Source organism: Opisthocomus hoazin, chromosome 1, assembly GCF_030867145.1.
Source record: "Opisthocomus hoazin isolate bOpiHoa1 chromosome 1, bOpiHoa1.hap1, whole genome shotgun sequence".
In the NCBI taxonomy this organism is placed as follows: Eukaryota; Metazoa; Chordata; class Aves; order Opisthocomiformes; family Opisthocomidae; genus Opisthocomus; species Opisthocomus hoazin.
Window position 1 is genome coordinate 103,888,730 of NC_134414.1, and position 11,803 is coordinate 103,900,532.

Consider the following 11,803-nt stretch of genomic DNA (forward strand, 5'->3'; position numbering starts at 1 on the left):
AAAAGCTTTATGGGGTAAACGCCAAAGTCACCCGAGACCTTCTGAAACTTCTACCTCTCTAACCTTTTCCAAATTCCCACACTGGTAAGAACTCCTACTGAACGGAATGGGTCAGATACAGTCGCTTTCATCTAGGACTCACCTACCAGATTCCTTCTCTGTTAATACCACTGATTTCAAGAGGAATTACACCATGAATGAATCAGGTCCAGAGTCATAGCAGTCTTTGCCATGAATCTGATAAAACCTCATTAAAATGAGTAGAACAGCATTTATCATGTAAATCTGAGAACGAAAACGCCCTTCCTTATTTTTAAAGAGAAAATGAGATTTAATAGATAAATTAGGCATTTTAAGGCTGAGACACAAATCAATGAAAAATTCTAATTTGAAGTCTACTATGGCTTATTTAGCTTCTTTGTTGTTGACAAGCAATGCAAATTCATGTTTCTTTGTGCTCTTAATAAAAAGTAAATGATGTTACATACCATGAGTTTCATTGTCTGAACAACACAGCTAAGTACAGAGCACAATGGCAGCATTACTAATTATTCCTCCTTTTGTTAATTTAGAACCTAACCTTAACGTTACTTTGCAATACCATTTTTAATGAAGGGAGTACATTTTTTGTTGTTGCTCTTCAGCTGAATTTCTCTCCAGGATGCTGGCATAAATTGTCTTTGTGAGGAAACTATAGTTCTCCCTTTGTGATCCAACACTCATGAAAGGTTTTAACTAATTCACTACAGCCATGAAGAAAGATGTAGAAATAGCAGAATTTTTTTCCAAGCTCCGCTTCAGAATAGAAACACCATTAATTTAAAAGGCACATTTTCATAACAGCATCCCTTATCACTCATTGCCATGACCAGCACTCAAGAATAATGTGAACTGAGAGGTATCTCCAATTTTTCTTTTTTTTTTCCAGCGTGTGCATTCAAGTTCATTGTTTTTTAAAAATCATTTGCATTTCCTACACTGGATTTTGTGCCTTCAGGAATATGTTTTCTGCTGTTCTTCTCATAAAAAAGTGAATTTATAAATTTCACACCATAGCAATGATGGATCCTTTTGGCCCAGGGAACCCACAAGGAGCGTAGAGCTAAAACATCCACCAGCGTTTCAAGGCACAATATTGCACTTCTGTTAAGCAGAGACATATTAAAACCTACTGCAAAGTCCCAGTTTCCCACTGGAGGAGAAGCCAGTAAGAGGCATCAGAATAGTTTTACACGTAATGTATTCATCTACAAGCCCACTGGTTTAAAATAGAGATATCCCAAATTGCACATGAACAATTCTACCACAGAACCACTAAAAGAATTCAAGGAATCTGACAGTTTGGTCCTTACCTTCATTTGAGACAATTTAGACAATTCAGTTTTCTATTTCTCTAACAGAAAACCCTGTTATTAAAACCAATACATTGGGTTAGCCTCTGCAGTAGGGAACATGGCTGGGAGGAAAGTTTGTTTATAGACAGTTTCTATACTCTGGCTAGCAATTCACTGAATCAGAGAGGTGTTGCTTGGAAGGGACCTCTGGAGGTTGCCCAGTCCGGCCTTCGGCTCAAAGCAAGGTAATCAGCAACACAAGATCAGGTCAGCTGTGGCTCTGCCCAGGCAAATCTACACCTTCTGGCATGGAGGAAGCGCATTGTCGCCGGGTGACCTGTCCCTGTGTTGTACCAGCCTCCCAGTGAATGGACATTTCCTAACATCCACCGTAAGCCACCCAAACTGCAGTACGTCGCCACTGCCTCTTGTGTATCAGCTGGCACTACTGACAGGAGTTTGGCTCCACTGTCTTTGTAACAGCCCTCCAGGCACGCACCAGAATGGCATCATCGCTCAGCTTCCCCTTCACCAGATCAAACAAGCCCAGCTTCCTCAGCTTCTCTTTGCAGGTCCCCTGACCAATTTTCTACCCTGCTGACTGACCTTTTCCAGCTTCCCAGTATCTCTGTTGACCTGGAGGGCCCAAAACTGGATACAGTATTGCAGTTGTGCTCTCACCAATGTTGAGATGAGATGGATAACAACTTTCCTCCATCTGGCCATGTCCTCTAAAGGTAGCTTATTACACGTTTTCCCTTACTTGCAGTGAGAGTACACTTTGGCTCACAGTCAGCTTGGCATCGACCGCACACCTCCGGACTCTTTTTTAGTTCCTTGGCTAGCAGAAGCGTGCCAAGACCTGCTGGCAGCCTCACAGCCCCTCAGAAGCTGTCCTCAGTGGTCCGAGGAAAGGCATATGGTGCAGGACCAGGTGAGGAAGGGAGAAGATGAACTCCTGCTCACAAATAGCCAGAAAAGTTTAAACCCCTCTTTCAAATCTCAGTGTAGTGGCACAGTCATAGCAATGCTCTAGAGCTAAATGCTGCAACCAGTCCTTTTCAGCAGCAGGACATTTTGCCAGGATGCACCATCTTGTTCAAGACAAGTCACTCAGACACATCAGCAAATGTGGACAGAGATTCTTGGTCTAGAACGCCCCAATCATTTTTGGCCAATGAGAAAGAGATCCAGTTCAAAACCTCAAGTTTTTAAATCTTACTTGAGATACTTTGGCACAGTTCCATTTTGGGGGGGAAAAGAACCTTGAACATTTGAGTTTGCTCTGGTAAGATGAAAAATAATTCTGAATGTACAGAAGTTGCTGACAAACCAATGTTTGTTGTTCTCCAATGGACAGTATGGCTACATGGGATTTTAATAAATAATTTTAAAAAGGCAGGTGTGTGTAAACACAGTTTTGATGTTGGAAAACCATTAAAGCCTCAAGTTTGCACATCCTTCAACAAATGAATAATTGTATGCACAGGCTGTCCATATACAGTAGCACGTCCACAGCCACAGCTCCTGTGTTTTTCATACCACACATTTTTAGACTATTAAAGCCTCTGTGTTGTCATAATGACACAACTTCCAGACAACAGCAACTTACTTTGTGAAACAATTTCAAGTGCAACCTTTAAGCCATTGGATTTATAGACTCAGAGCAAGTGCAGGTATTAAGTATGGCTCAGGTGAGCGGCAAGTTGGCAGGGGCTTATCTCTTCAACAGAACTAAAGCACACAACCATAGCAACTTAGGTTACTAAGAAAGAATTCCTTGAGGAAGACCAATTATGTCATTTAGTACACAAAATTCTCCTGAAGACGTCAATATTTTCTCTCAGGCTTACTTCTTTTCACTATCAGGAATTTACTGCACGACCTAGTTTTTCTTTCAGAGATGACTAGTCACACACACACAAAAAACAAAAACTCTCTAGGAGGCACATGGCTACACAAAGCAGATGAAGGTATAAAAAGAACAAATGCAAAGCAGATGAAAAAGCACAGAGCCACCTTACACCCACCTTTCAGAACTGGAATAGACCAAGAGCATATGAAGAAGAGAGCTGAATATGCCCTCCTTACTCCTATCAGTAAATCAGCACCAGAAGAATTGTCTCAGAGCCAGCTATAAGTAAAACTGGATTGTGAGAGGAAAGTGGTAACACTTCACTTGCCTGAGATACATGCAGTATCTGTATCCTCTTGGTGTGCCCTGTGTTGTAGGCTGTGAACTCTTTGCTGTGTATTATTAGCAAAGTGGCTGGCAAGAGCATCCTGGTCCTTGACTAAACCTCAGGCTTCAGCCTTAGAAGAGCCAGGGTTTTCATCAGTTAAAAGAAACCATAAGCTTATAGAGACCCATCGTAGAACACCAAGAGACACGGATGGGCTGACATTCCTATTCCAAACACAGCGCTTTAAGAGAATAATTTTTATCCTGGTTTCAAATGCCTTCTGAAATTCTGAGATGCTTGCCGTTCTGGAAGGGTACTAAAAAAATAACAAATTTCACAAAACAGCCAATTGCAAAAGTAAAAAAGGCATCCTCTTTCTCCCCACCCCCATCTTTACACTACCGCATGCTCTACCCACTCTGAACAATAAATTGTAGACATGCAAGATCACAGGACAGATATTTGGCAGCACATCAATACTACATTTACTTCAGATACTCTAGAACTGGGTGGCAAAAACAAGCAGTTGTATGAACTACTCCATCTACAGTTTCAGGAGAACACGGGGCTGTACACCCCACTGCATGAGGCTCCACGAAAGCTCCTCAGTGCCCGCTGGGGAGCAGAGGGTATATCAAGAAGCCAAGCAAAACCCAACTGTGAAAATATGCTCCCTTTGCTTTGCCATCCACAACAGACTCATTCCACCTGAATGAGTCCCACACTGGCAATAACATTGGTATTTTAGCCAAAACATTGAGTTTTTCTCACCTTTCTTCCTCCACCACGGCCCTTCTTGGACAGAGTAGGACAGTTCTTTAAACTCAATATTCACAGCTGGCCTGCGGGGTAGGTAGGAGAAACGGTGAGCTTCTGTGAGAGTATTGTCCACCTTTTTTAAGTGTCCATTCACCAGTCGAACATCTTGGTTATCTGTGCCATTTGAGACCACTTCATCCACTGAAACACACACTGACTTTGGCTCGGCCATGGTGCAAGCAGAATTGCTGCCGTTCTAATGGGAAAAAAGTTGGAGAGAGGACAAAGTTCACAGACTTTTGTTTAAGAACACGTTTCAAAACCTTCTGCATTAGAAGAATTATTATTTAAGTAACACAAGAATCCAGCACAGCAATGCACTGAAAGGCAAAAGGGAAAAAAATAAAACAATCTTTTGTTTGTTCTACCAGCATCTTGACAGAAGATATGAAAGAGCTCTTGCACTTCAGCACACAAAGGACAGCTCCTTTCGCACCAGTCTCCCCTCAGTGGGCATACACACAGCACATTAGCATCTTTGGAACAGAGTAGCTCTTGCACCAGATTCATAAAACATTTGTAAGTTTAGTCCCCATTGTATTTGGTTTCTCATGCACTCAAAGAATTTGGTTCTAGTTACTATGATTCCAGGGCTTGTATTGGGACAGAGTTGAAGGGGGAAGGGAGCTGGCTGAACTACTATTTCTGCAGATAGTTCAAAAGACAACCACTCAAAAAGTCTAAGAGCTCTTATTCCTCTGGATCAGAATATGTTTCTGCGAATGTGAAATTGCACAAGTTATATTTCTGTGAATTTTGAAATGCACTATTTTGTGCCTTATTTGCTCCTGCACAGATAGTTGTGGAGACTTTGCAACCTGGAACAGTACAACTTCTTTTCTAGAGGTCTGTTAGGAAAGCACAGCGCTTTCCACCCAAAATCCTTGCACGCTTTCCTCGCTTGACAGTGATTCCTAATGGAAATCTTCTCAGCTACATAAACATATCAAACCCTGCTCCAGTACTTTCACTGTTGACACTGTAAGGTCAATGCTTTACGCTCACAGGCGTAACTCTTACTACACTTCACCCATCACAGCACTCGGTGCAATTCCACTTGGCATTTTTTGGACTGAATCTTTTTTCCCTCCTCTTCTGATGACGACAATGGCCTGCCACCTGCCTTTCTCTTCTTTTTTATTATGTGCACAAAATCTGCACCTTTTCCATTCCTTTTACCTGCATGGCCACCTTCCACCAATGTCAACAGGATGTGTATAAGACCAGAAGTAAAACAATCATTAATTTTCTTCAGATAAACAGAATTTTGAACAGTTCAGAGTCTGTTCATTGTCATCTGGTGTTTGGAGGACGTCATAAGCAGGACCCAACATCTGCACAGCTGTCTATTTGAAAATGTAGTATTTTTAATGCAGATCTGTTTTGGAAAAGACTTCTATAGCTGGCTTATGCGCTAGTCTTTCCGTGGTGCCACATATGCCCAACAATTCACATCTCCCCAAAGGTATCCCTTGAAAAGCATACGCGCTGCACTACTCAGGGCATCAGCGCTGAACACCCTCAACTAATGAGCTGCAGGTCATGCTGCTGTCTCCCACTACTTGTCCTCCAATGCAACTAAGAAGTCACATTGCCACCTCCTCACTGCACCACTCTCACCCTTGCTGCCGTGATTAATGGTCTTGCCATTCATCTTGCAAAAGCAGTGCTGCTCAGATCAGTCACTTGCAATGAACGCTGATGAAAAACATTAAAAGAAAAAAGTCCTACATAACCACTATGTAGATAGTGCCTTCAGGTCCTTCAAGCCCAAGCCCCAAGTTCTGGACGTAAAAATCAGCTCCGTTTACCACATTTTCTCAGGAAAGCTATTTTAACTGTGTTCTCAACTCACTCAGAAGTGAGGTATCCAGTAACACTTACTCCCAAATTCTTAAGCAGCTGACTGTAATGGCGTGTAATTTGAACATAACAAGCGTAATGTGAAACATCTTAGAACCAAACAATTGAAGTAGGGGAACCTCTTCCCTATAAAACAAGAAAAGGCGAGAGAACAATATTCTTTCCTGAACGTTTTCAAGGCTTCCTTTGGCACTTACAAGAAGAAACCACCGAGCACCTTCACACACCATAGGGAATATCCAAAAAATCAGATTCAACGAGCAGGCCACCTTGAGTATTCAGGGGATGGCCAGAGCTTCTCGAGTTCAGATCAATTCAGAGAGAAACACCCCTCGGACAAGCTCCCTGCCTCTGCCTACTTCATCATCTGCGAGCACGAAGCCAGAGACTTTTGTTCCCGGGACACTAAGCAAAGCCATTTTCAATCACCCAGTGGACCAAAACGCCTGTTACCCGCAGAGGGTGACAGAGTCCTGCCAGCCCTCAGTCACACCCCTGCCTCCTCCGGGGACCGCTGGCTGTGGGTGAGGATTCCCCCCCCCCCGGGACCACCTGCTGTGGGCAAGGGTGTCGTCCCCCCCCAGTGACCACCTGCTCTGGGTAGGGACCCCCCCTCCAGGGACTACCTGCTGTGGCCGAGGGTCCCTCCGGAGCGCCCGGGGCGCTGCACACGGCTCCCAGCCGCGGGTTCCCCTTCGCTTGCGAAGAGGTGGGCAACTCCCGTGGCCACGGCCCGCCCCGAGCCCCGCGTAACGGCCCCCCGAACACGCCTCAAGCCCCCTCCCAGCCCCGCGGACGCCCGCCGACCCTGCGCCCCTCCACACGCCGACCGCCGCGCAGCCGTGCCCGCCGCCACCCCCCGCCCGCCGGAGTGAAGAGCGCCCGCTCTCAGGGGCTGCGCTCACGTCTCGGCCGGCTTCGCGGAGCTTTAATTCCCCCCGCAGCTTCATCTCGCCCGTCAGGAGCTGCAGCGCTTCCCGGGCTCTGCCCGCCACCGCCACGGTCCCGCGGGCTCTGCCCGCCCCGTCCCCGGCCGCCTCCCGCCCGTGTGCCGCTCGCCCCGGGCGTTACGCGAAGGTTGCGGTCCCTCCGCGAATCTGTCTGGAGAACGACGGGGCGCAGCGGCGCAGGGAGCATGCTCGGAGCGGCCGCTAATCCCCCGGCCTTAGCTAGAGGTAACCAGCGGTCAAGCCCCGCCATCCGCCGCCGTCCCCTCACGCACACCCCGCTGGCGAGCGGGGGCTGCCCCGCATCCCCTGCCCGTCTGCCCCCGGCGGGACGCAGCCCCGGCCCGCCGCCCGGCCCCGGTTCTCTCTCAGGGAGAGCGGGCAGACGCCCCGCGGAGCCCTCTCTCAGTCCGTGTCCCCGTCCCCCCGCCCCAGCACGGCACCTGGCCCTGCCCGGCCGCGCAGCCCCCCGGCCTCACCAAAGCGGTGCCCATGGAGAAAGCCGCCGTCAGACATGCCATGTGCCCCGCTGCCCGCTCGGCTGCTGGCGGCCGCTCCCGCTCCGCCGGCGCCGCCCGGAGCCCTCGAGTGCCGCCCCTCCGCCCGGACTGGCTGCGGGAGGCGGGCGGGTCTATGGCGGTGGGGGGGGGCGGTGTCCCGCCGCGCTGGGGCCACCCCCGCCGCCGGAGCGATGCCGGAGGGGCCGGGGACGTGGCGAGGCGCGGGGCAGCGTGTCCCGCTGCGGGCCGGAGCCCGTCCCGCGGGCGGCCGTGGCGTTCCCTGCGTGGAAGCGGGCGGCAAGGCCGTTCCGCGGGGGGCTGGGGGCCGCAGGCCGCTCGCGGGGGGCATGGCTGAGGGGGGCTGCCGAGCCTTGGCTCCGCGCTCCCGACTGCCACAGCTCAGGGTCCGGCTTCCGAGTGAGCTCCTGGAGGGGTCGAGGGATGGCGTTCCCTGAGGGAGCGGGGAGTGGAAGCACCATCTTGTTGGGCCTTGCGACCTCCCGCCTGTGTGAGGAGGAGGCAGCTCTTCTGGCCCGGGGACTCGCACGCCCTCGATTTATAAGCTGAGCAAGGCGTTGTGGTTGAGAACTGGAGGGAAAGGAAGGTTGTCACTGAGTTCCCGTCTTTCTTCGTTTTTTCTCAAGTCTAGATCCATGACTAGGTTCTGAGTTACATTCATTAGCCATGCTACCCGGTGGCAGAAAGCTCTGCCCAGCCAGTTCACCAAGAAGCCAGCGACTGGAAGACCCACCAATTAATTAGCCATGCTGCCTGGTGGCAGAGGGTTCTGCCCAACCAGTTCACCAAGAAGCCAGATGCTGGAAGACCCACCAACCAGCTCTGCAGTCGCGTACCCACTGGGCCTGTTTAACGCATGTGCTGGGACTCCTTCTTTATTCCTCTGGAAGCAGCAGGAAGAAGGGATAAATTATAGCAGGGGTCTGAGAATTGGATTCAGAGCATCTATGAAACATTGTATACAGGAGTTCATAATCTCTGAGGAATCTGCTAATCAGGGAGCATGCCATAACGCTTGGTGCTCATGTAGCATTGTACAGACATGGAGGTAATCTTCACAAAGCTCCTGGAAGGCAGGTAAGTATTTTATCCTTGCTGAGCTGTGGAGGGGCATTTACCGCCAGCGGCACAGCACTGCAGAGAGGGAACTCCTGCACACAACATCTGTGCCAGGTCAGATGGGGCCCCATCTGCCACAGTACCCTCCCTCCTGGCAGTGGTCAGGAGACGGATGCTCAAAAAAGAGCTTAAGCAAAGGGCTGGCTTGTATCAGATGTCCCCTGATTCTCTTCCAGCCTACAGCCGTTTTTGGCTCAAGGATTTCCTGATGTGGTTGTCGCTCCTGAATGTGCTAATAACCTTCGGTAGATACCTCTTTAATGAGAGAAGACTCTGCCTTGGAAACATACGAACTTTTACCATCCACTGCATCCTATTGCCAAGGACTAGAGTGTGGAGGGTCACTGAGCTTGACCTTGGATTCAGTCTGTAGGTGTTGCGGAAAATTATTTACTTATAACTCATGTGTTGAGGAACAAATGCCTACCTGCTGTGGAAAAGCAGACCAAACACAGATGGGCCCATCCAGAAGTCCTCATTGAAGGCTTGAACTGTGTTTGAGAAGAAATTTATAATACAATTACCTAATAATGTTAGAAATAAAGAGAAATTATGAAGCATTCTTCCAGTGAGGGTCCAGGGTTTTAATTAACTTGATTTGGAGCATGTGTCTATAGTGCCTAAAATTTATTAAAGCTCGTCTCCTTTATTTTCCCTTAGAAACATTGAGGAGGCTGTATTATCTCCCTGCAGGGTCTGAAAAGGACTGTGAAATACTGCTGTGTATGTTTAAGTCATTTAACAGGTACAACAAACTGCATAAAGACATCACATATTTTAGCTGCAAGGAGGAACGAAATAGAGAAGGAGCAGAAGATACCCTGGCTGCAGTGAGTGTGTGATACAGACCCAGCACAGTGCTTACTCTCCTCTGGTTTAACTTCTTAAAGGCTCTGGAGGAAGCAAGGAAATCAACATAAAGGCTGTAACGAAACTTAAACTTACAGTACTGAAATCTGCTGCACAAGCAAAAGTTTTAGTCCCGTTTGTAAGCAGCTTACGGTCCTAAGGGCTTTCACCATCTGTGTTGACTCGCCTGCGTCACCAGCTAGGTCCTGTCACTGCCCGTCGTGCACAGGACAGCAGTGAGTAAGGGGTAGCATTGCACCATGTGTGTGTGACGTTATATGCCCCTGATCAATAAAGTGATGGCTTCTCTGTCAATATTATGACTGAAGTAGTGTGAGCTCAACTGCATATTTGCCATATGGCTTTTATTGGTGTACAGGAAAACTACCCTTACTGAGGTACCCACTGAGGTGGCACAGAGGCATGATACGAAGACAAGTGATGGCTCGACCCTGCAGCCTTAAGCACCGCTCCCGTCACCTCCCATGAGACTTTTTCCTGAGCAAGAGTACATGGTCGTATCCTGAGGACTTATTTTTTTCATGGTGGCCGCGTTATCAGTATCTAAGGGAGCTTCTTGTAAAACACTGAGACATAAAACAGGTTTCTCAGAAACTGAGTTCTATTTGGTATCTATTTTGATACCACACAGGGAAAAATGATTACATAAGATGAGGCATGCTAAAAATAGCAATCTCCTGCATTCCTACGTTCCCTCATTAACTCTTCCATTAACTTTACAGGTGATCCCCTGGTCCCTGCAGACAAAAAAATCAAGAGCACAACTCTGTGGGGAAAAAAGAAAAAAAAAAAGATATAAAACCTTGATAAAAAAAATCCAGGACAAAAAAAAAAGGAAGTTACAAATGAAGGTGAGGACAAGCAGGCAGGGACAAAACTCTGACTCCTAAAATAGATGAGGAAATAGTAGTAGCTTCCAGGCTTTACAGCAGGGTAGAGCATTACCGACAGCAGACTGGTGCAACCCACGGGAGAGAAAAAGGACATCGCAAGCAGAATGCACTGGGAAGGGCAGGGCAAAGTGGAAACACACGAACGTCAGGAGAGGGCAGATTTACAGTACAGCCCTGGGAGGCATTTTAGTGCAGCACCGATAGCTCTGATGTCTCTGTACAAGAACTAGTTCACGTACAGCAGTGGTATAGCCTGGGGAAATACAGAGGCCAGAATGGACTTAGCTGCTGAGATACAACATGTAGGGAAAGTTCATCTGGGAAGTGAGGAAGAGGCAGATGAGAAAAAGAAAGTGTTAACTGTAAAAGGCAAAATATTGTGGATGGAGTTTTCATTTAAAAAATACCTTGATGTTAACTACTTTCAACTTGCTGTTAATTTAAACTAAATAAAAGAAATTTAAATAAAGTATGAACTGTAAAAGGCAAAATATTGTGGATGGAGTTTTCATTTAAAAAATACCTTGATGTTAACTACTCCCAACTTGCTGTTAATTTAACTGGTTCAGGCAGAGTTTAAGGAATTATATGGAAAAGATTTAAGGAGCTTTTGAGAAAAATGTCCTTTTTTTTTTTTAACTTTTATTAAAGAAAAACATTTTGAGTTTTCATTTCAGGATTATGTTTCTAAATCTACCTAAAAAGTCAAAAGAGCTGAGAGCACAAAGAAACATCCCACTGTGAAGCGCTCTTGCAATTATTGACCTAAATAAAAATCCAACAACAACAGTTTATCCCAGGCAGAGTGTCACTTTGCCATTTGAAAATATATGCTATTTTGGATGGTTTCTGAAACATGCTTTGTCTCTTCTTATGTCCTACCTACTTATTTCCATAGGTTTAGTGAAATAAGAGTGGAAAGAATATCAGTAAACAGCCTAAAGATGAAGTCGAGGAAGAACTCATGGTCTGATCATGAGAAAGGCTGAGAGCCTGGGTTTCTGGCAGCTAGTAGCCATGAGTCTTCATTGTGCTTCAAAAAAATGAAGGACAGAGGAAAGGAAAGCATAGCAGGGAAAAAAAGACGAATGTCTTACCGGAAGAGAATTGTTTTAACTGAAGAGATACTGTTCTCTGTTTAAGTTCCCACGTACTAGGACTTGAAAGACATCAACATACATATTGCTTTCAAGTGATACATCTAACAAACCATCAGTGACATATCAAGCTTTCCTTTACTACTGGGAAGTTTTTAGC

At 46.8% G+C, this 11,803-nt stretch overlaps 1 protein-coding gene across 3 annotated transcripts in view; it reads right to left on the reverse strand.

Annotated features, from left to right (window-relative positions):
• The window catches only part of ABCG1 (ATP binding cassette subfamily G member 1), a 62,274-nt gene extending 54,565 nt beyond the window's left edge, over positions 1-7,709 (reverse strand). Inside the window, exons 1-2 of one of the 3 annotated variants that reach the window (XM_075431513.1) lie at positions 7,626-7,709; positions 4,289-4,532 (exon numbers count right to left, since the gene is read on the reverse strand). In XM_075431513.1, coding sequence (XP_075287628.1) covers positions 4,289-4,532; positions 7,626-7,667 — 286 coding nt within the window. In that variant the 5' untranslated portion in view covers positions 7,668-7,709. Of the gene's footprint in view, positions 1-4,288; positions 4,533-7,104; positions 7,184-7,625 lie in introns of those variants that run through there. The other 2 variants (XM_075431503.1, XM_075431522.1) reach the window with 2 other exon arrangements.
• Between the last annotated feature and the right edge of the window lie 4,094 nt (positions 7,710-11,803).